Source organism: Parasteatoda tepidariorum, chromosome X1 (assembly GCF_043381705.1).
Source record: "Parasteatoda tepidariorum isolate YZ-2023 chromosome X1, CAS_Ptep_4.0, whole genome shotgun sequence".
NCBI classification, from domain to species: Eukaryota; Metazoa; Arthropoda; class Arachnida; order Araneae; family Theridiidae; genus Parasteatoda; species Parasteatoda tepidariorum.
In genome coordinates this window covers 77,745,274-77,768,664 of record NC_092214.1, presented here as the reverse complement: position 1 = coordinate 77,768,664, position 23,391 = coordinate 77,745,274, and the positions used below count along the sequence as shown (strand labels likewise).

Genomic DNA, 23,391 nt, shown 5'->3' with positions numbered 1-23,391 from the left:
ATTTCTCGGAGCTCACAACTTTAGAATTTCTCGGAGCTCACAACTTTAGAATTTCTCGGAGCTCACAACTTTAGAATTTCTCGGAGCTCACAACTTTAGAATTTCTCGGAGCTCACAACTTTAGAATTTCTCGGAGCTCACAACTTTAGAATTTCTCGGAGCTCACAACTTTAGAATTTCTCGGAGCTCACAACTTTAGAATTTCTCGGAGCTCACAACTTTAGAATTTCTCGGAGCTCACAACTTTAGAATTTCTCGGAGCTCACAACTTTAGAATTTCTCGGAGCTCACAACTTTAGAATTTCTCGGAGCTCACAACTTTAGAATTTCTCGGAGCTCACAACTTTAGAATTTCTCGGAGCTCACAACTTTAGAATTTCTCGGAGCTCACAACTTTAGAATTTCTCGGAGCTCACAACTTTAGAATTTCTCGGAGCTCACAACTTTAGAATTTCTCGGAGCTCACAACTTTAGAATTTCTCGGAGCTCACAACTTTAGAATTTCTCGGAGCTCACAACTTTAGAATTTCTCGGAGCTCACAACTTTAGAATTTCTCGGAGCTCACAACTTTAGAATTTCTCGGAGCTCACAACTTTAGAATTTCTCGGAGCTCACAACTTTAGAATTTCTCGGAGCTCACAACTTTAGAATTTCTCGGAGCTCACAACTTTAGAATTTCTCGGAGCTCACAACTTTAGAATTTCTCGGAGCTCACAACTTTAGAATTTCTCGGAGCTCACAACTTTAGAATTTCTCGGAGCTCACAACTTTAGAATTTCTCGGAGCTCACAACTTTAGAATTTCTCGGAGCTCACAACTTTAGAATTTCTCGGAGCTCACAACTTTAGAATTTCTCGGAGCTCACAACTTTAGAATTTCTCGGAGCTCACAACTTTAGAATTTCTCGGAGCTCACAACTTTAGAATTTCTCGGAGCTCACAACTTTAGAATTTCTCGGAGCTCACAACTTTAGAATTTCTCGGAGCTCACAACTTTAGAATTTCTCGGAGCTCACAACTTTAGAATTTCTCGGAGCTCACAACTTTAGAATTTCTCGGAGCTCACAACTTTAGAATTTCTCGGAGCTCACAACTTTAGAATTTCTCGGAGCTCACAACTTTAGAATTTCTCGGAGCTCACAACTTTAGAATTTCTTGGAGCTCACAACTTTAAAATTTCTTGGAGCTCACAACTTTAGAATTTCTTGGAGCTCGCAACTTTAGAATTTCTTGGAGCTCGCAACTTTGGAATTTCTTGGCTCAAGTTCAAACGTCAGTAGCATCGATTGAAAAAAAAAAAAAAAAAAAAAAAAAAAAAAAAAAAAAAAAAAAAAAAATTTTTTTTTTTTTTTTTTTTTTTTTTTTTTTTTTTTTTTTTTTTTTTTTTTTTTTTTTTTGAGAGGGGAAGATCAAGAGATGTTTGTTTATTTTGATTGTTAAAAAGTGTCCGGGAAGTCGATCCTTCCGGGAAAGGGACGTCCGGATATGGGACGTTACACTGTATTGTCCTGTCGATCACTTTTAATCGTGTCAATCATGCATAAAATCTCAATATTTTTAATGGGATATCATAACATTAAATTATTGCTTCAATTCAATTATTTAATTATTATTTGGTACATGCATTTTTTAAATAGTGCATTTGAGTACCTCGTCATTCTTTGGGAGAGGATGTCATCCTAAATTCACATGGTCTTGTCAAAGGTTTCAGCAATAAGTGCTACAGATTTTTAAAAATGGTGATGGTTTTAGTCGTACATTTGCAACACACGAATTTGTGTCATTATTTTTTAACATGCTTTATGGAACTCAATTATCATTTTAAAACCACATGGTTTTACCGATTACTTTTCCAACACTTATTGCTATGGATTTCCACATGCTTTTTAATATTCATTTTTTACTATGATATTTTGTATATCTTATTAGTTTCTGCATCTTGTTTCCAGTTTAAAATTGATATATCTACTTTCTTCCTTGACATAAGTTTAAAAATTTTCTCTGGCTACTAGATTTTCAAGTAATACTGTATATTGATGCTTTTCACTTAACCTACCTCCTGTTTAGGCTTTTTAGAAGAGACTTTACTACATTTCTTATGCATTATAATATTAATCTTATGATATTTTATATTTTATTATTTAGGAATTAGTGTAAATTTAATTCACGTTTTTGCCGATACAATGATTTTGATTCATATTTTGTATGATACAATTTAATTTACTTAAATTACTTTTAAGTATGATTAGTTTCCTAACAATAGATTAATATTAAAAGAGTTGTGCAATATATTATAGGTTCGTGTCTTTATGACAGTCAGCAATACAAGAGTTGAAATTCGATCAGATATCTTGGTACCAGGTTATAGTAGCCGAAAACAGGGTCAAGTTCCATGCGAAAACATCCAAATAAGATTTCCAGTTCCTGAATGTTGGATTTATCTATTTCGCACAGAGAAACATTTTAGATATGGCTCCAAAAAGTCAACTGCTAGAAGACCTGGAAAGATAAAGGTTAGAATTTCACTGCATTTTTTATGATTGAACATGTTGAAAAAATAAAATTTGTAAATTGAAAATTTAGTTTTATATTTTGTTCAACTGACAATAGAATTTTTGTAACTTATAACATATATTTTTCTTTCTTTTCATAATTCCAATAGCTGTACTGCATTTAATGAGATGAGCAGTAAATCATTGCTAAAATTCTTTTTATGGTAAAGAATCAACTAACCTAAATAGCCAGGAATCTGTCAATTTGACTGTCCAGCATTTGCAAAATATTGAGATATAAAATGAGAAAAATATTTTAGCAGTTTAAATGTCACTTTAAGAAATGTCTAACCAAATAATTTGAAATTTGATGATGCATTGTTAAAGAGTATATAAAGGCAATAAAGTGATATTTTGTAGAAAAATTTGTGAATTTTTAACTGTATTTCATTTTTCAAACATTGTCATTTCACTGATTATTTTTCTTCATTTGAACATTTTCTTCGGCTCTGTTCGAGTATCTCTTTAGATGAAACAGAATGGTACCCAGTTAAAAAATCCAAAATTTTGCATAACATTAATTTTGGAAAAATTAATATTTTTTCCTTTTAAGAACATTAATACATCTAGAAGATATTCCACATAATCTACTAGAAAAAATTAATGAATAAGTCTAGTGGAGCACAACTCATGAGTTGAGAAAATTTTTATAAATTAATAAAACTACTTTTTAAAATGATAAAACTCCTAGGTTATTTTTGGAGGTAAGAGCCTGATTTTTTATGGAACAAAATAAAAACCGAGTCTCCATATAAAATAACAGATATTTCTTTAAAAATCAAAAAGCCTTACTTCCTAAAGACTGTTCGTTTTTTTTGTAAGCAAATGCTTCTAATATATTTGATTTTTAACGTATATTTTTTACACCATTTTACCAGATATATTATTTTTGTGGTGTTGCTGTTTTTTCAGCAGCTATGTATAATGAACCTGCATGCGTTGAGTAATCGCAGAATGTTGATTATTTTAAGTAGTCTATATCCTAAAACTCTCTAAAATCAATTCAGAATTTAAAAAACTAACTTGAATATTAAAAAGAACTTAACTAAAAATTAGCCCAAAACGAAACTAACCTCACGTGACACAAAATGAGGCGGGGTTTGCTTATGACTTCAAAGTATAGTAACGCAGCAAACGGGAGGAGTTAAACCAAAGCTTCTTATCTAGAAATGTGTTACAAAGGGGTTTTAATTTTAATTGCAATTTTAAAAAATTGTTTTTCTTTCATGTTTATGTCATATATAGTTTAAATATATATGTAGTGTATATCAGTTGCATTCTCCCCCTTGAGAAAATTTTTGTGGGTACCTTTTAGCATAATGAAATAAAATTGAGGAATGAAAAAATAAATGTCGAAACTACTTTTTTTTCAATAACTTTTGAAATAAATTAATTTTTCTTTATTTTTACCGATTTATTTTTATTTATATTTGTCTATATATAAAAGTCTGAACTGTTTTGAAAGTTTTTTATTTAATGAGTTGATCCCAATTAGAGGGAATGGAATGAATGGTATATGACCTGGAATTATAAGTTTTTAGGTAAATAAAATATTTTAAAAAATTCTTTTTATATTATTAACTTCTAAAATATGTCCTTGATTTTTTTGTTGAGGAAATGTAAATAATGCTAGGCCCCTATCATTTTTTATTTTAACTTTCATAATTTTTTCTTCTAGATAAAATTAATTAATTATTTTTTAACACAAAACCCTTCAGCGTAATGAAATAAAATTAAGGAATGAAAAAATAAATGTCAAAACTACTTTTTTGTCAATAACTTTTGAAATAAATTCATTTTCCTTTATTTTTATTGATTCATTTTTATTCATATTTGTCTATATATAAATGTCTGAACAGTTTTTATTTAATGAGTTGATCCCAATTAGAGGGGATGGAATGAATGGTATATGACCTGTAATTTAGGTATATTTTTTTTAAAAATTCTTTTTTATTATTAACTTCTAAAATATTTTCTTGATTTTTTTTTGAAGAAATGTAAATAGTGCTTATTATCATTATAATTTTTTAATTTAACTTTGATAATTTTTTCTTCTAGATAAAATTATTTTTTGACTTTAAAAAAAAGAAACTGTACACCACTGTTCTCTAAGAATAAAATCCTTTCATTTTAAAGAATTTAAGAAAAAAGAAAGAAAGTGATCTGAACAACATTTCCTAAACATTTTAATTTAGTATAATGAATTATTCATTCAGAGAAGCTTATCAATCAGGAAAACAATCTTATAGAATTAAATTATAATTAAGTAAATTACTGTAAAATGGTTTTAGCAACAGTATAATGCAGTAGTTGCAGACAATTTACGTGTGTTTTTTTCATCGCGTTTGATGGCTTTGCACCAAATTTGTCCTTTTTCTCCTTTTGGTACATTAAAAAATAATTTATTTGGCGTGTTTAATGTAGAGCTATTGCACATGGTACAATGCAACACTTGTAGGTTTTGCTTGGAACCATTTTTCAGAATTTATACTCGGACGGCATATGCTTTCACCGTTTCACAACATGATGGAAGTCGTGGTTGTACTATACTATGACGTCATCAGAGTGGATGGGAAACCTAGCAGTGATTTAGGGGGCGGGGTTAATTGAGCGATTTTAACTATTAATAACAAAATAACTAGTTATCGCATCGGTCTGAAATTGGTGTCTATCTTTATAAAATGGCATGATGTTTCATTTTAAAACATGAAAAAAAGCATGCAGGTTCCTCATTAGTAAAGTGCCTACAACGTGACTCAGTGCAAAATTGCTTTAGAGGCGCTAAAAAATTTTTTGGTATCCAATGGCTTTTTTTTTGATGAAATCTCTTGCTTATTTTTTTATCTAGTTATGTTTAAATAATAAAAAATGCTAAATAGTTTTAAATTTATTGCTGATAAAAATTATTTTCCAAACTTAGAAGTTTAGATATTTCTCAGGAAATTTAAACAGATACATATTTCTTCTGACTAAGTTGTTATCGACACCATCTACAGGAGAGGGAAAAAGCGATATGGTCTTGAACCCATGTAAAAGCAGATATAAATCCTCAACTTTTTGCAAGTTTCAAAAATCAATCGTCTCTTTGAGACTTGTTACCTAGGAATGCCCTAGTCTATCTATTATCGTATTTAGTCATTTTCACTTATTCTCCTTGAATCAAGACAAAGCATACATATCATTTTCTGTTATTTCCTTCCTTTGCATACTTTCCAACACATTATTCAGTGAGATCAGTGGCGTTTCTAACACCTGTTTAAATAGTTCAATTTCTTTTTAAGAACAAATTGTTTTTAAATCTAAATTAATATTTGCCTAAATAGAGAATCATTTTGTCACCTTTTTACTAACATGCTTATTAAGTTTTGAATGTAAACATAAATTTGTTATAAAATTTTATTATTTGCTGTTATATACTTTTTAACATAGGATAGCAGGACCTAAAATATCAAATTTTTAAAAAATATTTGTTTTTATGAGTAAAACAAACTTTTTTGTTTGTCGTTTCATACTGCTATTTTTTTATCAATTTAATGGTTTTTAAAGATATAACAATTATATTGACTTATTATCATTGTGCAGGAAGTTGAAGGGAGAAAGATATAAACATTTTATTTTGTTGTTCATTTTGCTTTATTCGTTAGAATTTATTTTTAAACTTAAGAACTTTTTATAGATTGCGCCAACATGTTAGAGAGTGGTTTTTGAAAATTAATAATTTGCTGATTTAGCTGATCTACAATATTACAGTGGTGCCATTGTGCTTACATATTTAAATGTTATGCGTTATTTCTTTATGTAGATGATGCACTAATTTTTGGAAAAAATAATTTAGATTTAATCAGCAGGATTTATATTTCATAATTTCATGTTAAATAACCTCTTTTTTATGGAAGTTTAAGGCAAAATTCAAAAGATATTATGGATTGAAAAAATTTGAAAATGATAGTGGTTATTTTATATATTAAACTTTAATGCACTGATTAAATTTGCTAAGAATTAAGAAAGTGTAATTATTGTCATTCTTCATTACCAATTTTTAAATGTATATTTATTACTGAAGTAGACTGAATTATAAAATTTTTCCTTCTAGAAATTTACACATCCATACTTAATTAATATAATATCTGTACTTAATGTACTTAAATATTATAATTATCATTTGGATTGAGGAGCATGATAGATTTTTTTTCTTCATACCCTGTAAACAGGGATGTAGATCCAGATTGTATTGCAATTAGACAAGTAGCATAACTCATTGGTAATAAATTATATTTTTATTATGAAGGAGAAGTGCTACAACCAAATTTTCAGTTGACAAATCTACTGATTTTATGTAATGCTTATTATGAAAGATAAGTGCTACAACCAAATTTTTAGCTGACAAATCTACTGATTTTATGTAATGCTTAGTAAATTGTTTTAATGATTGATTATGATGAATCTAGATACATAAAGACTGACGTAATCCTGACAGCTTTGTTTTGTCTTATAAGTCCTTCATCCTATATTTACCTTCCTTGAAGGTTGTTGAATTGAGGTTATATATAAGAAANATATATATATATAGGAGGTTGTAGTCAAATAGACATATGAATCTTTAGTTTTCATATAAGTGTTAGAAAATTCTATTTTGTTTAAAGCTTTATGCTTTAGTTTACTACCACTGGATAAGATATTTCGTACAAACTTTTAATATTGAAGGGTATGCATTTATCCCCTGTAAATATGCAAGAACATTTCATTTAATAAATGTTTGAACTTTTGCAAAAATTTACAATTGTCTGTCTAAACAAATTTCTGCATTCATTGAATAAATTAAAGGGGTGGCAAGCGATAGTGAGCAGAAGCCACAGCCACTAGTAGTGTTAAAAAAATTAATTTTTAGGCTCTTTAAATTGTCAAAGAATTTTTTTTTCTTGATATATCTCTTTTTTTCATTATCATTTCTGAGGGGCATTTTAATTTACAGTCAATGTTTTCAAAGATAAGTAAAATTACATTCTAAAAATTGTTTAATTGTAACTGTGGTGACTTAAAAAAAATGTTTAAATCCAATTTTTGGATATATTCTTAATTTTCTTGTAAATTTTATCCTTGTTGTATTAATAGGGGTTAGAACGTATTATTGGAGCTGCTCAAAATCTAGATCCTAGTCTTATAGAAGTATCTGCAGGTCAAGCAAAATATGAACATGTCTTCCATGCTGTAGTTTGGCGTATTCCACGTCTACCTAAAGAAGGTCAAGGTAAGTTAAATTATCTATCTAACTTTAGAACAAAAAATACTGAAATTGAGAACTCAAAAATCTTTCTTTTGTAGGAGCATATACACAGCAGTTGTTTTTGCTTCGCACAGAATTAACCTCATTTGATCAAATACCAGAATCATTTGAACAATTTGTAGATGTTGAATTTACCATGCCTGCAACTTATGTTTCTCACACTACTGTGCGTTCAGTATCTGTAACTAATCCCATTCCACCTGAAAAGTATGTCAAATATATTTCAAAGCATGAGTATAAAGTTGAAATTGATTTTAAAAGTAGCTCAGATGAGATAGATGGTTTAATTCCAACACCTAATGTCCCTGTCAGCACCACTTCAACAGTGCAAGAAAGTACTGAAGACGAAGAAAAAGATAGCGATTAAGTTTCCCCTTAAAATAATATGAGAGCTTGGCTACTATTTAAAATCTTAAAATATATGGTATAATCGTAATTCTGTCGTGTAGATTGTTGTTTGTGTCACACATGATAAACGATGGGAAAAGTTATCTTCTCTAATGTATGAGGGAAACTTTACGATGTGTTTGTTTATATTGATGGCGTAGTAAGTGTGAAAACAGAGTTTTCAATAAGTTACATTTGCTGTACAATATTTTTTTCTTTTGAGATTATAAATACTATTGAAAATATAGCAATGAATGTAAATGGTTGTTAATGATGAAATGATATGGGTTAAAGCTGTGAAATTATAACAGCATTAATAATGGCTGTAAGTTTCAATAATGTTGATGTTCTGAAGCAAATTGAAATCAGCTTTATGCCTGTAAATGTGTTTACTGTTTAAAAATATCCAGAAGAAAACTTATCCCATTTTTCTAAATAAATATTGAAATGTAGGACATCAAAAATAGTCTAGATTAATTGGAAATGTTTCTAAATCATCGCAATTATAATTCATAGATGTGATACATATTGTTTAAATGTTCTTTGCAAACTTGCAAGAAACTGAATATTTCTATTGAGCGAGTAGTTGTGAAATTCAATATATGAACTGAATGTTATGCAAAAACATTATGCTATGTTACATTTTATATATCTAAAAGAGAGTAAATTAATTTCTTTTGAGGTCTATAAATATTTATATGCGCTTAATCTACTATTGCTTATAATATTATAAATATTATGGTTGTATTTACTTTTTATAACAAGTCATTATTTTTTATTTAACTGTGGTTAGTATTGCAAAGACTTGGATTTCATAGGGAAGCAATTTTATAAATTCTAAATGTAAAACATGGTGTTACATATTCTATCAGTTTTTACAACTAAAATGTTTTACACATATTGCTAATTCAGAATATTTTTCTAATATAGTAGACTCATTCCTTTATTATAAAATGGTTTTTATTTATTTAAAATGTGGTCTCTCAGGATTGATGTGAAGCAAAAATCTAAACTTCCATTATTACTGAAGTATTGCATCTGGATTTAAAAGAAAATGTAATATGTGCTCTTGTTTTATCTAACAGTTATAATTGAAATAATATTAAATTTCTTAAAAGCAAAACTTTTAAAAGTTTGAAACTGTGTCATATTGCCGCCATAAAATTCTTTGTGATTAAAGTAAAACACCAGAATCTTAAGCTTTAGTATTTAATTTTGAAATTTTCATAGGTAAGTCGAGTAGTTATTAAAATTAAGGATAAACCCATTCTTTATTCTAGTATTAAATCAATAATTTTGGATGTTAAAAATGAAAAAAAAAATGTTTACCTCATTGAAACTAGGTTATATTTGCTATATATGAAACTATATTTGCCTATTGAAACTATACTAATTGTATTTCTATAATCTTTTAAAAGTAGTAAACTTATTACAACATAGCGATTATTCAAAATTAATAAACCAATTAGATCAGTCTTTAAGTTCAAGGCTAATATGACAGTAGGCTAACTTTTAAACTGCATTAAACATAGACCAAATTTAAATATCTTAAAATATGCACCAATCCTTTTCTGAATAACATCATATTGAAATGATTTACTGTAGTAAATATTTAAGTTTTGCGTAGTTTAAGTATTAAAGTTTAACACAAACTTTTTTTGTAACAAAAAATTATTAATCATGTCTCTTTATTTTTTAAATTCTACATAATGTGTATAAATAGTAAGATATATATTTTTTGAAAAGCATAATATTTTTTCTTTTTTTTGTCAGAAGTTCATAATATTGTTCGGGGGATTTAAAACCGAACTCATTTATCATGATTTTATAAAAAAATATGTTACAGAATAATAGTATTATAGTATTGCTTGATCATCAACTTAAAATGCATAAAATTAATTTTACCTAAAGTAATTGTAAACACCATGTTTTTTATTCAACTCTTTGCTAAATGCTTTCTTAAAATTTAATTAAAAATGTTTGAAGTGTCAGTTAATGGTTTAACAGTAGGCTTTTTTTATTCATAAAAAAATTTATATATTATGTTCCATTTATTTTAAAATAATAAATTTTTTTCCAATGTTTATTGATTGAAAGAGTCGTGAATATATGTTATTGCATGCACATTTATAGTATGTTATGTATTTTTTAAAAAAATTTTTTATCCACCAAGCATAGAGTGCCTGTAAAAAATTCCCTGCTATGCACTATTTTGCTTTTGTACTTGGGAAAAACATGTAGATATATAAGAGCGAAAAGAAGATATATAAGTGGGAAGCTCTGAGGGTTTATTTATTTTATCATACCATTTTTCTTTTAATGATAGATCAGTTGTTTCTGCACATGCAAACGCTTAAAAAAAATCATTATTCATTTTCAAATAAATATTGAAATACAAGATTTATATTATTTTGGCATAAAAGTAAGCTTCTCTATTGCTTTCTAACCATAAAAATTATTTCTTTATTTTTTACAGTAATACAATTTTTTTTGCAGCTATGTTAAGTATGTAGTTTTGTTTACACTATTTTAGTAACAAATGGCAAACTGTTTAACTGAAATACTCTAAGATTTTTTCCAAAAAAATATTGTGAAAGGTTATATGTTTTGAGATATATAGTTCATTAACACCATAAGAGAGATAAATATGTTCTGTCAAAAATTGCTTTTTAATATATAAAAATTTTATCGTTCGACTAATATTTCTCATATAATGCATGATAATTTATTTGAAAATTAGTAAAACTTCACCCACCTTACTAAATCTATCAGCAATAAAGAGTGTTCTGTTTATGGTATTTTTTATTACTTATTAACTTAAAATGTCTTAAGATAATTAAAAATAATATGCAATAATTATTATGTTCGATTGATTTTTCTGGCATTATAAATACTTTTAACTTTTATTAGATTCATCACTTATTTGATGTAACTTTTCTAAACAAACTATGATAAAATGTTTCGAGTATATTTTATTAATTTAGTGTTCGTATTTCTTGTATTTCTAATAGCATGATTGTAAACTCATATAAACCTTTGATTTCAAATAGAATAAGATATATCATGAACTTTTTTTAATGATTTTGAAAAATTATTATAAAAATTGGTTTTTATGATGCATATTTAATTATATGATGTAGCAAAGTTAATAGAAAAGATATTTATGGATTAACATTCACTCAATCAAAAGTGTGCAATGCATTTATCCTTCACTAAAACTGATAATTACTGTAGGAATAAGAAACTAAGAAAGTTTTTGAACATCTAATGTATTTGATGCATCTCAGCGAAATATTAGTTTTTATCAGGTTTAAAAATAGGGATTAAATTTTAAAAAAAAGGACATCAAGCATTTAAGTGTGGCATAAATAAGTTCATTTGAGACTGAAATTAAAATAACTAAACTAAAATAGATGCATTTTCCTTTATTTTTGTTTTTATGACTAATTATTAACCCAAGTTTAACTTTCAAAAGCTTTTTCTATTGTGCAAATTTTGTAGGATGTTACCCAATACACTGTTTCCGTATTCCCCCCCCCCAAAAAAAAATTTTTTTTTTTGTTTAATGTGTAGACATGCTAGCCAAAATTTGATGTTTTGAAAGTATTTTATGCAAATAAAAGGTGGTTAAAAGTATTAATACATTACTGAAAATGCTGTGTCTTTGAGTTTTAAAACTCATAAACATATAAATATTATTTATATTTGAATGTTTACTGTGTTACTATATTTCAAAACAATTCTTTTATAAATAGAACTTTATTTTACTTTTTGTATCATCTTTAAAAAAATTCTACCATTATACTTCAAAATTTTTATTCATAATCACTTCGCAATTATTAAATTTAACTAAAAGTAAACATTTGTGACAATTTTTTTTACTAAAAAGATATTTTATATGGTATTTTTAGCTTAAATATGTATTAATAGAAAAGTATTTTTAAATTCATTTTTTATAATTAAAAACAGAGTTAATTGAAACATATATTTCATCACTTTTTTAACATTTTTAGCACAATGTGCATTTTTGATATGTTAAGAGTGAATTTGTTAATGAGGAAGTTATACTCTCAAACCTAAAGAGGTTGATTGTTGTAAGGTCCTCAGATACACTTTATATTTACTTTTATGAAAATCTTCTAAAATATGCGTGTTAATGACAAAATTAAGTAAAACATTGCAGCTTAAGTTGCCCTTCAATTTTAGGCGACTAAAGCCAACACTAATAATTCAATATTTGGCACATATAATATTCATTCATTCAATATTTGGCATAGTTGGTGATGGAGTAGTAAAGGGAAAAAAAGTTTAAAAAGTATTTTTTATTTTATTTCAGAAAGTTTGAATATTAGGTAAAAGTAAAAACCAAACACATCATGATTTTTATCTTTCTAATTTTTGTGATTAATATAGCTTTAGCTTTAAAGTAATTATGTGATTAAGTTTCAACTGGTAAGGGTTGAAAAAGTACAATATTATTTTTAAAAAAAAAACAGAATAAACATGTTTCTGGTTATATATTTTATGAATAACAATATTATGGGCTAACAAAAATAATTCTGTAATTTGTTTATAAAATTCAGTGTTGTAGATCAATTGGAAATAAATTGTTTAAAATTATTCATAAAATGTTTTTCCTTTTAAAGAATGTTTAAAATTTCGAATAAATTGTGTAAATTAAGTTGCTGAATAGTAAAATCAATAAGTTTTTTTGAAAATTTCCTTGAAATCAAAACTATTTTATTCATTTAAAGGTCCCATATTCAAGTACCCCTCTAGAGCCCTTAGTCCCAACCTCTTGCTGGAAAAGTTTTGTGGCCATAGAAAAAATCAATAAATATTAAAGTGTAGAAAAAATTGAAATGGAAATATAAGTAAATAATATGCATCTTAATTGTTAGTATAAAGGTTTTATGTTGAGAGTGTTGTATCTTGGACCAGTGTAAATATTTGTACCATCTAGTGAAGAAATGTTGCATTCAGTCTATGCAATTAATATCTGTAACAATAGTTATTGCATTGGTGGCTATTACAGGTTTTCCAAACATGTGCTAGAGAACTTTTTTGATTTGAGTTGCTGTGGAATCAATTTGATTAGAAAATTACACCTTATCGAGCTATGGTAGATAAAGTTCCAACATGACATTCTCTTTAGGATAAATACAGTAAACCTGTATTTATAGGAATCACAGTAGGTATCAAAATTTTTCTACTAGGGCCAGGTTTCAGTTTTATGAATCTATGATAGTTTTTCTTATGAATAACTTATATGAACTACTGCACAATGCCTATATTTCTTTGCTTTCAGTATTGACTAAAAACACATGCTAAATATTAGAACAGAAAAAAAAATATATATTTACTCACATGCTTTTCTTATTTTTTCCTGAAATCAAGAAGAGATTTTTGAACATTGTTTATAATTTTAGCTACTTGGCTTTCAACAAACACCCCAGCTTAAGAAATATTATCAAACAAATTTTAATTTTTTCTTTGTAATGCAAATTGCTGCTGTTTGTTGTTGCTGGCTTCTTGATTACTTTTCTAATCACAATTTTCTTTCTTTAAGACTATATTTTTTTCCCTCTTCTTTACTACTTTCTGTGAGATGTTTATTAATAAATCGTTAAAGTTAACAAAAGCAACTCGTGTTATTTTGCAAGTCCTGCTGCTCATATTCTATAGTAGTAAATTCTATCCTAGAAATTTCAGCTGTTTTTAAAGCAATTTGTTACAGTTTGACATCACCTTCTTCACAACTTGACTTATCCATATCACCACATCTAAAACCAAGATTGTATTAGCAAGAGGTTTGATATATAGATCGTATTTGCAAGTTATCTGGGGCTGAAGATGTATTATATGTATTGGCGAGTAAAGACCATTTAAATTGTACTGTTTTACACTTTGATATTTTGAATAACTCTTTGATCCATTAACTGAGAAAGCCTTGTGTTAGGAGGAAACCAAGCAAGTCATGTGTTGAAAAATTCATTGGGGGAATAGCATGTTATCTAAAAACAATAGAGCATGGATAATTTTGTTTTTAGTTTTTCCATTTAAGGTTCTTAAACCATTCTTTCGTTAACTCAGCTGTCAGGGGCACACTTTATTGTTTGATCTCTAGATCCAAATCCATGTTTTTTGATGCACTAGGACTTTGCCCCCCTCGAAATAAATAAAGATTTCTCCATTTCACCTAACATAAATATGCAAAAAAACTCTTATCTTTTTTTCCACTATTTTCCTTCTGAGCATTTTTCATCTTTTAAACAAAGTGATTTATTTAGTAATGCTTAAAATAAGAGACTAGTTTTGTCACCATTTCTTATGTTTTCTGGTTTATATTTGTGAAGTGTAGGTGCAAGTTAGCAATCCACGACTCAATTGATTATTAATGATCAAATTAGTTATGGAAAAAGGTTGTTTAATGATCATTTGTGTTACTTAAAAAGTGCATTAATTATTGTTTGTTGCACCTTTTGAATAATTAAAGTTTTCGCCTTTTTGTAATATGCCATTTCTTGGCTGTCTTTATTCAATTAATTAAACTAATGAGGGAAAATGTTTTCAGAAACAAAATTATTTGTAAATTTTCAAAAGAATTTTTTTTTATATAAACCTCCATTTTGACTTCCATTTTCCATGTTTGACAGTTTTTGTCTAATTTTACATGCATTTTATTCATCAAGGTACCAAACAATATTTTTGCTAAAATCAAAGTTCTGTTAAATTAAGGGTCTGTTTAGGCCAGGTTTTATTGTACCATTACATTTTGCATAAAAATAAAGAATTAAAATTGGTCTGAAATGCAGCAATCTCCACTACACATTATTTTTATTAATTGAATAAATTGTTTCTATTTATTATTCACATATTTCACTTAAAAAAGATGGTGACAATTTCTCCCTGGAGCATAGCCACTTTGGTTGGAAATGTAAGTGTAACCCATTACTTTCAGTAACCTAGGGTCTGACCCTATATTGTTAATATTCTTACCTGTAATATTAGAGGTATTAAAAAAGCTAATTATAAGTTATTTTTCTTTGGGTTTTCTATGTTTATTCTGTTACAAGTTTAAGATTAATTTGTTGATTTTCTTTTGTTTAATGTTTACTTTCACGCAAGTACTAAAGGTTTTTTCTGCAGTTTTTAAGTATAATTTACTGAAAATTGAACTTGTAACTATCTATTTTGTTTCATTCGTTATGTATATGATGTTTTTGTGACTGAAATTATTATAAGTGCATATTCTGTTTCAATTTCTGGTCATGATTTCAGAAGACTGTATAAAATTATGATGTAATTTATGATTTTGTTTTTTGTGTTAAGTAGACACCAAGAGAACCTTTAAAGTTAATAAATGATAAATTTTTTTCTCTTTATTGATATACGAATATAAAATAAAGAAAAATTAATTACAGATTCAATAAATTTAAGAAATGTAAAATAGCTTTCTGTTGTATATTGTTACAAATTTTTGGTGAAGGCAGCATTTTCTCCTGTTAATAATTAAAGTGCCCTCTTAATTGTAAATGCCAAAGTTATTTAAAAAAGGAAATGGTTCCCAAGAAATCTCTTTTACCATAAAAATCTGATAAATGGAATATTTGAAGTAGAATTTATGTATTTTAAGTTATGTCTTAATTTTTGTTGTGTGACAAAAAATATTTGTTTTTCCTTTAATTGCTTGTTTTTACTTTGCACAACACTACTGTCCTTTTTTTAATGTATGCTAATTAAAGTAAATAGGAAATGCTTCTGGCAATATAGTTCCTTTGATTTTTACGTGTTCATTTGTAGTACACTTTTTAAGTGAATTTTCTATAATTGAAGAGAATGTCTCCATCATATTTATTAAAGATGGGCAAGCTCGTAGGCATTTGTAAATAAGTTTTTGAGTAAAAACTTTATAGGAAAAAATTTTGTTTAGAAATTTGCATGCTATTATTTCAATAATGATAATGTATTTAATAATTTTTATAATGTTATCTATAAATTTTTTTTCTTTTTTGTTATACATGAAGTATTAGGATGGAATATATCAATTCAAAGGAAGCATATTTAAATTAAAATATGACAGGTGAATCAAATTCAAAATTTTATATTCTAATTTTATGAAAATTTACATATGCAGTATAATCTATCATTATCTAGCTGTACCACTGTTAGTTGTGTAATAACCGTGATTAATTAGTGTATACGTCTACATGCGTTTGCTGTCACAAAATACATTTTTAAATCCGGTCCCATATCCGGACGTCTGTTTACTGATAGCAGAAACTTTTCAAGTATAAAAATAAATGAAACTTTATCTTTTAAATAATTTTTTTTTTTTATGTTCGTGAATTGTTAAAAAAAGTATTAGTAAATATTTTTTTATTATTCTTTCTTGCTGTTTTTCTTATAGCTAAACATTTATTATGCTTCAATATGCACACTAAAAAAGTTGTTAAAAAGACGAGCAGTTTAAAAAAAATAAACTTTGGAGAGAAGAATAAACTATGAACATAAATGATGATGAATATTAATAGTGTTTGAAAAGAACAACAGCAGACAAGATTTATTTTGCTTTAAATTATAGATGTTTTCATTAAATAATCTACTCAATTCTGTTTCTTGTTTTAGATTTTTTTTATCAAATCAGATTAATTTATTTATGAAATTTGAGGTATCTCTTTTATTTATATTTTTATCTTATAATTTGTGCTGCTAATCCTTCGCAACATAAAGAGAAGGAAGAGGGGGAAAAAATTATATTTATTCATGAAAGAAAAAGTTCTAATTATCCTCAGCTCACTCTTACTTATTTTTTAAATATATATATTATCATACTAAACATTCTTTAGTTTCATAACTGTCATTCAGTCTATAAGAAAATTCTGTTGTAGAAATTTGAAGTTAATTATTGACCATTTGTTATATTTTTTATGGAATAACGCATGTTTTATGTTTGCTTATTTTAAAGACCTATTATCCAGAAAAATCTATTTTCTGAACTTGCCGAAGTCCCAATCATTCTGTAAGTGAGACTTTCCACTGTATATATGAATATAAATGATAGTCTGGCCGAGCAAGGAAATAAAGCAAGCATGCTGGTTAAAAGATGTCCTTTATTTGATCATTTTAAAACAATGGGAGAAAACCAATTTCACCAAAAACAATCTGATTCATCTTATATATTACAGGAATTTTAAAGGGAAAATTTGTAATTCATCTCGGTTGCAAGTGCTATAAGGGATAACTCATTAATTATAATCCACAGAATAATCTGTTAGAGTTTTCCCACATAACTTGTTATTTCCTTAAGGGAAAAGCTTTTTATTTTTAGCTCTGCATTCTCTAATTTATTTTTAAAATAATGCAGAAAGATTTGTTAAATCTTTTTATATTTTATATATATATAATACATATTCCTTTTCATACTATATTGACAAAAACAACTAATCTCTTTTGGGGTATGTACTTGCATTAATTTTGACTACACTTATATTAACAGTAAGTCAATAGGGCTTTATTAATCATTTAAAATAATTTTGAAGATCTTATTCTTTTAAATAAGTATCATTTCTATTATTTCTAAGTGAAATAGAGAAAATTTCTTTTACATGTTTATTTTATTCTTGCTAATCTTTGTTTTATACGCATGATTGGCCAGCGACACTAAGTACTTTCAGTGAAAGTCAAAGAAAGTAAAAACTTTAAGATTTCAGAGTTTTTATAGTATTGATCTTTTACATTTGATTGGGAGGATTATCTCTGTAAATCTATTAGTAAATTGACTCTTGGTTAATACAATAGATATATAGATGAACCTTATAAATGTTAACTTGAAGAGGTGCAAGAAATTATTCACGTTATCAGCTCTTGATTTTTTTTATAAAGATTGTTAATATAAACTGAAATTTAATATTGATTTAATGTAACTTAACATTTTCTAAGCATTCTCATTTTGAATATGCAGAATAATATATATTTTATGTTTGTAAATGCCTTTTTATTTTACATTTAATAATACATTAATAACTTTTATTTTCTCACAATAAAGGAATTAGATTGAAAGTTAGTCTTTTACTTAGAAAATGTGAAAGATTCTGAAAGGCAACAAGATCTCTCTCATCGAATATGTTGAAGTTCACTCATATTGAAAATCCTTCTTTTCCAAAACTTTTTTAAATTGTTTCTGTGGAAATTTCCTGGCATTTTGTAGCAATTGTAAGGCACGTTGGAGCCTCTTGTTGAAATCTTTTTCTGTGTCAAGACTGAACACCTGGAAAAAAAATTTCTTCTGTAATACCCCTTTAAACATCATATGGTAGAATAGAAAGAATAAAATGACGGGCAGTACAATTGACTGGGAGCAAATATATTTTTTGCTCTTGAAATTTCTGATTCAGTTGTTGTAACCATTAAAGAAAAATATTAGCTGTAACTCCAGCTTTTCTGATTGCCTCATACATCAAATACTGCTTCTGAAATTTTAAAAATTTTAGTTTTTTTGACGTTGAAGAACAAGCATTTAATGTCAATAAACAGGTCTTCAAGAAAAGAACTTGGTCCTGTGCTGTTATGTCAAATATGATAATGATTTTTTAAGCTTCCTAAATGACAATTGATGGCTATTTCTCAAAACCGTTAATGTTGCATGCAACTAATGCAATGGTTTTCTTTTTGTTGTTTTTGCCATCCGAAAGAACCTGTAATTTATAACGTTTGATTCAGCAAAGTTCAATTTTCTGGATATTCAGCCTTAATAGAAAGTAATCTTTTTCCTAATAGCTCTCTTACAGCTTCCTCACAAACACTCCCTTCTTCATCAGACACTTTCTTACAAATTTTTGACTGTCTATCTTTAAATCTTTGCCGTTATTCTGAAGAATGAGTAAAAAAGTCTCTTTACTTAAAAAGTCTTAAAGTAAAAAACTCTTACTTTAAGTATTCACAAAATAACAGGCTTTTTCATGCAGAATAGAATCAGAAAGAATAAAATTTTAGACCTGAGCATCCCTTTAAACCATTAGAATAAATCTTTGATTTCTTCATCCTTTGCTACTTTCATACGTTTTCTTTGTGGTTCAAATTTTCCTTGCGAGAAAGGTTATAGTGCCTATTTTGAATACTCTGCGATATTGTGCATTTGACAACTCCAGGTTTCAGAGCTATTTCTGTCTTCTTTTATGTGCCATCATTAATTTCGTCCAGAATTTCTTATTTCTTTTTGTACATTAAAGATTGCTGTACTTTGCAGTTCCTTTTTTACAAAAAAAAGAAAGAAATGTTGACCATTAACCCACAGTATTTATCAATGAACACATTTTTCATCTGTAGAAATATGTGAATCAGTACTATCAATTTCTCAGAATAATCTGTGTGAGTAAGGGAGAAATGATCCTCCTATTAATTTTTTTTCTTCAGAAAACAGGCTTCTTTACATTTTTGGTAAAACTATCTCCCTTAACATTTCTGAGGCTAAAGAAAATTTTCTTTTCATGATGAATTATAAAGGGCATAGCCTATTTCATATTTTATAAATGAGAATGTTAAATCATGCCCCCAACACTCTTTCATTTCACAGCTGTAAAAATGAAATTATCAATCTTATCATCAGTTTCTTTGTCAATCAGAGTGAAAATAATCTTTCTTTTTACATTAAATGTGAAACAAATTCCCAAGATTAGAAAAAATTTCCCTAGGAATTATAGTTTAAAAGATATTTCACATTAAGAGAGACCTTATAAGTCCTTAAAATCATTATATTCTTATGCCATTTCTGGTTAAAACAAATTTACGTTAATGAGGTTTGACTATATATGTATAATCGCTCATTTCCTTTGAGGCTCTGGACAAGAATTTTACTAATTGTTTGGGTATTGTAACTTATATACCATATAAAGTAGTCGCATCATATCAACAACAAGCAGTTTTGTTTGTGCCAAATAAGTTGCTTTAATAACAAAATAATTTGGAAATTATTTTTAAATGGAATAATGCATCTTTTTATTTACTTAAAGTTTTAGAAATAATTTACATTGTTATTTACGTAGCGTGTATAACTTATGCAATATGTATATTTAGTTACTTGACTGTTTTTAATTTAGTTTTGAATCTAGTTTTTATTTACAAGTCAGTTCAATTGCTAAAACTAGTATTTTTTAGATCTAGTATTTTTTACTTGAAATACTTAACACATAATTTAAAAGTCTAAAAATATATTTATAAATATTAGTAAGAATAAAATGCGCAATTATATTTTGTTATTATTATTCAACAGTGACAAAATATTTAAAGCCCTTATTTACTCAGCATAAATTTTGGTGTTTTCCTTTCAAGTGCACCACATGTTTCACATAGCTTTTTTTATTATTAATAAAATATACATTTAAAGGAATGGAATAGTTATATATTACTAGATTACACATTATTTATTAAGCAATGATAAATACCTAATTAGTTTTTATTCTGAATAGTTGTTTTTAGTTATAAAATTCTATTGATTTTCAGATTTATCAGAAAATTTAATTAACCTTGTAAAATTTAATTGCCAATTTTTAAAAAAAAATTTATCTTTACCTTAAATGACTTATGTTTCTTATATATTTCATTTTTAACATACATTTTATCATCCTTCATTATACAGTATCCTTGAATAATATAAGCTAAAAATAATACATAGTATTAATGTATAAAAAGTATTTCAACTACAAAGGTCTGTGCTAGGTATGATCGTTTTGAGTGATTAGTATACATCATACAAAAAAATAATGAACGTTATACCTAAGAAAATTCACTGTGTTTTTACCGTTAAATTTATTTATAAGTGAAAAAAAATGGGATTATACTTATACCCAGGAGTAGTATTGTTAAAACAATGGTCTCAAAGATCATATTGCTGTAATTGCCCCCCCCCTTTTAGTATTGTAATATTTTGTGTCAAAGCATCAAGTTCTGCTACTATTACATATTTATTTATACAATGTTTATAGTTTTAAAATAATTTGATTTTCTGATAAGAGTATAAATCAAATGGTTCTTTGGAAAACTTGAAACATAGATGTGCACGCACGTACAAGAGAAGAAAAATTATTACAATATACTTGTGTAAAAATTTTTTTTTTTTTAGAAATTCATCAAATAACTCTTCTTACTACATTGACAATTTTGTATTTATAAATTCTGAAACATCTGTTTTAGTTTTAGACTTTGATCATAATCTTGTACAACTCTGGTTTATTATTTTCATTGTTCCTCATGTTTTTCGTTATTAACATTTTCAATGGTACTTTTTTAATAATTTGCAAATATAAATTGTGATATATATATTGTTTTAAATAAATTTATTCATGGAAATTAGATTTCTTAATTCACTTTCTTGCATGAAAAATCACTGAGATACTTTAAAACTTTCTGGTTCTATTCCAGGTAGACTAGGCTATTGTCTTAGGAATTTTGTTTTTCTTTTTGTGTGATGATAGTCAGATAACTTATTTAGCAAATTGCTTCAAATTAGTTTAACGTAGGAGCTGCAGTTGGAATTTTGGTAGATAATTTTATTCAGAAATTAGCATATCTGTTTTAAAATTTCATCTGGCTAATCTTCTCCATTATCTAATATTTTGTACTTATTTTAATCATTTTATACATCATTGGAATTATGTTTTTAAGAAAATATTAATATTTTAAGATATACTTCTACAATCAAAAAGTACTCAGAATTGTGTCATAAAACAAAAAGTATCAATTTACTTATTTTAACTCATTAAAATTACTTTCCTCTGACCTCATTGCATTTTTGCCAACGTTTTCTTTCCAATGACCGAAACATACCCTTAAATCGTTTTGGGGGATTTCATTTAGTGTTTTGTAGAAAATTTTCTTTTATCAGTTTAATGTGCTCAAAACTTTCTGATGAATAATAACTACAAGGACCATGGTTCCAAACCCATAAGTTTTTTCTCTAACTTTCGAACTGAAATTTTTCTCAAAACTTAATTTTCATTCACTGCCTAACAGTGGTATTGACTGATTGGATTGATATGTTGATCATTAATTGAAGTAGATTATCTAGAAAATTGCTGACCACCTTCAATGGATGGATTCTCTACCATCCTTAAACTTTTCAACCTATCGAATATTATCTTTGAAACAGATGTCCTTAAAAGATTTAAACTTTTCCAGTGCTTTTATAGCAGAAATTTCATTGCAAAAAATATAATACATTTTCTTTGCCCACACAGATTTATTTACAGATTAACATTCCCCACAGATTTATTTTCCTTTTCCTGGACTTGTTTTGTAATAATTATGACTCCTGTGCCGCTAAAAATTATATTTGTGTTGAAAACAGTTTTTAAGCTGTTTTCATTTAAAATTTTAGAAATGTGTAAATTACTGCAACATTTCATAATAATGAAATAAGTTGAACTTAATGAATTGTTTTTCTGAGAATTAGTTACATAAAAGCTAATTTATCATAGCACTATATGCGTTTTAATATTTTTTGCTGATATGAAAGATCATTGATTTTGTTACGCTGTACTTTTTATAGAAAAAATTGTTTTCATGCATCAGTTCTTAAAAGATGAAATGCACCTGTAAGTGAAATACTTGACTACTATTTTTGCTTTAGGGAATTTAAATATTGATTGCACTCAACATTCGGTGCAACCGCAAGGATCAAACGGCAATCAGGCCCGTCGTCAACGGGGGGTGAGAGGGGTGTCCCCCAGGGATATCATCCAGTCGGCAAATTCAGGTTAAGTCGAATGTTTTTTTAATTTTTTTTACACAAGCCAAAATCCCGACTTAGACGAAATTCTTTCATTGTCGGATATTTCATTGGTGATGAGATTTAAACGGATTTCAATGTTATCTGAGTTTCGTCCATTTCGGGATTTTGTCCCAGACCCGGCTCGGCAAATCTTGCTGTGAAATGTGAGTTTTCCAATTCAGTTTTTTTTCCTCTCCTCCAAGAGTAACCATTTATGATAATTCGAGGCAAGATGACCGATATTACAAGCAAAAATCTCGAAAACCATTTCTCTCGTATTATTATTTCCACGAAACATTCTTAAATTTAAAAAAAACTTAGTGACCTTAATTTTTAGTTAGTTAATAATGTATCATAAAATTCAAATATTAATTCTCTGAAATATATTAACTCAACTCTTA

General features: G+C 27.2%; 1 protein-coding gene across 1 annotated transcript in view; it reads left to right on the top strand.

Annotated features, from left to right (window-relative positions):
* Nucleotides 1-21,570, top strand: part of LOC107445132 (stoned B) — a 69,791-nt gene extending 48,221 nt beyond the window's left edge. Inside the window, exons 7-9 of the mRNA XM_016059469.3 lie at nt 2,298-2,513; nt 7,665-7,800; nt 7,875-21,570. Coding sequence (XP_015914955.2) covers nt 2,298-2,513; nt 7,665-7,800; nt 7,875-8,203 — 681 coding nt within the window. The 3' untranslated portion in view covers nt 8,204-21,570. The remainder of the gene's footprint in view (nt 1-2,297; nt 2,514-7,664; nt 7,801-7,874) is intronic.
* The last annotated feature ends 1,821 nt before the right edge of the window (nt 21,571-23,391 follow it).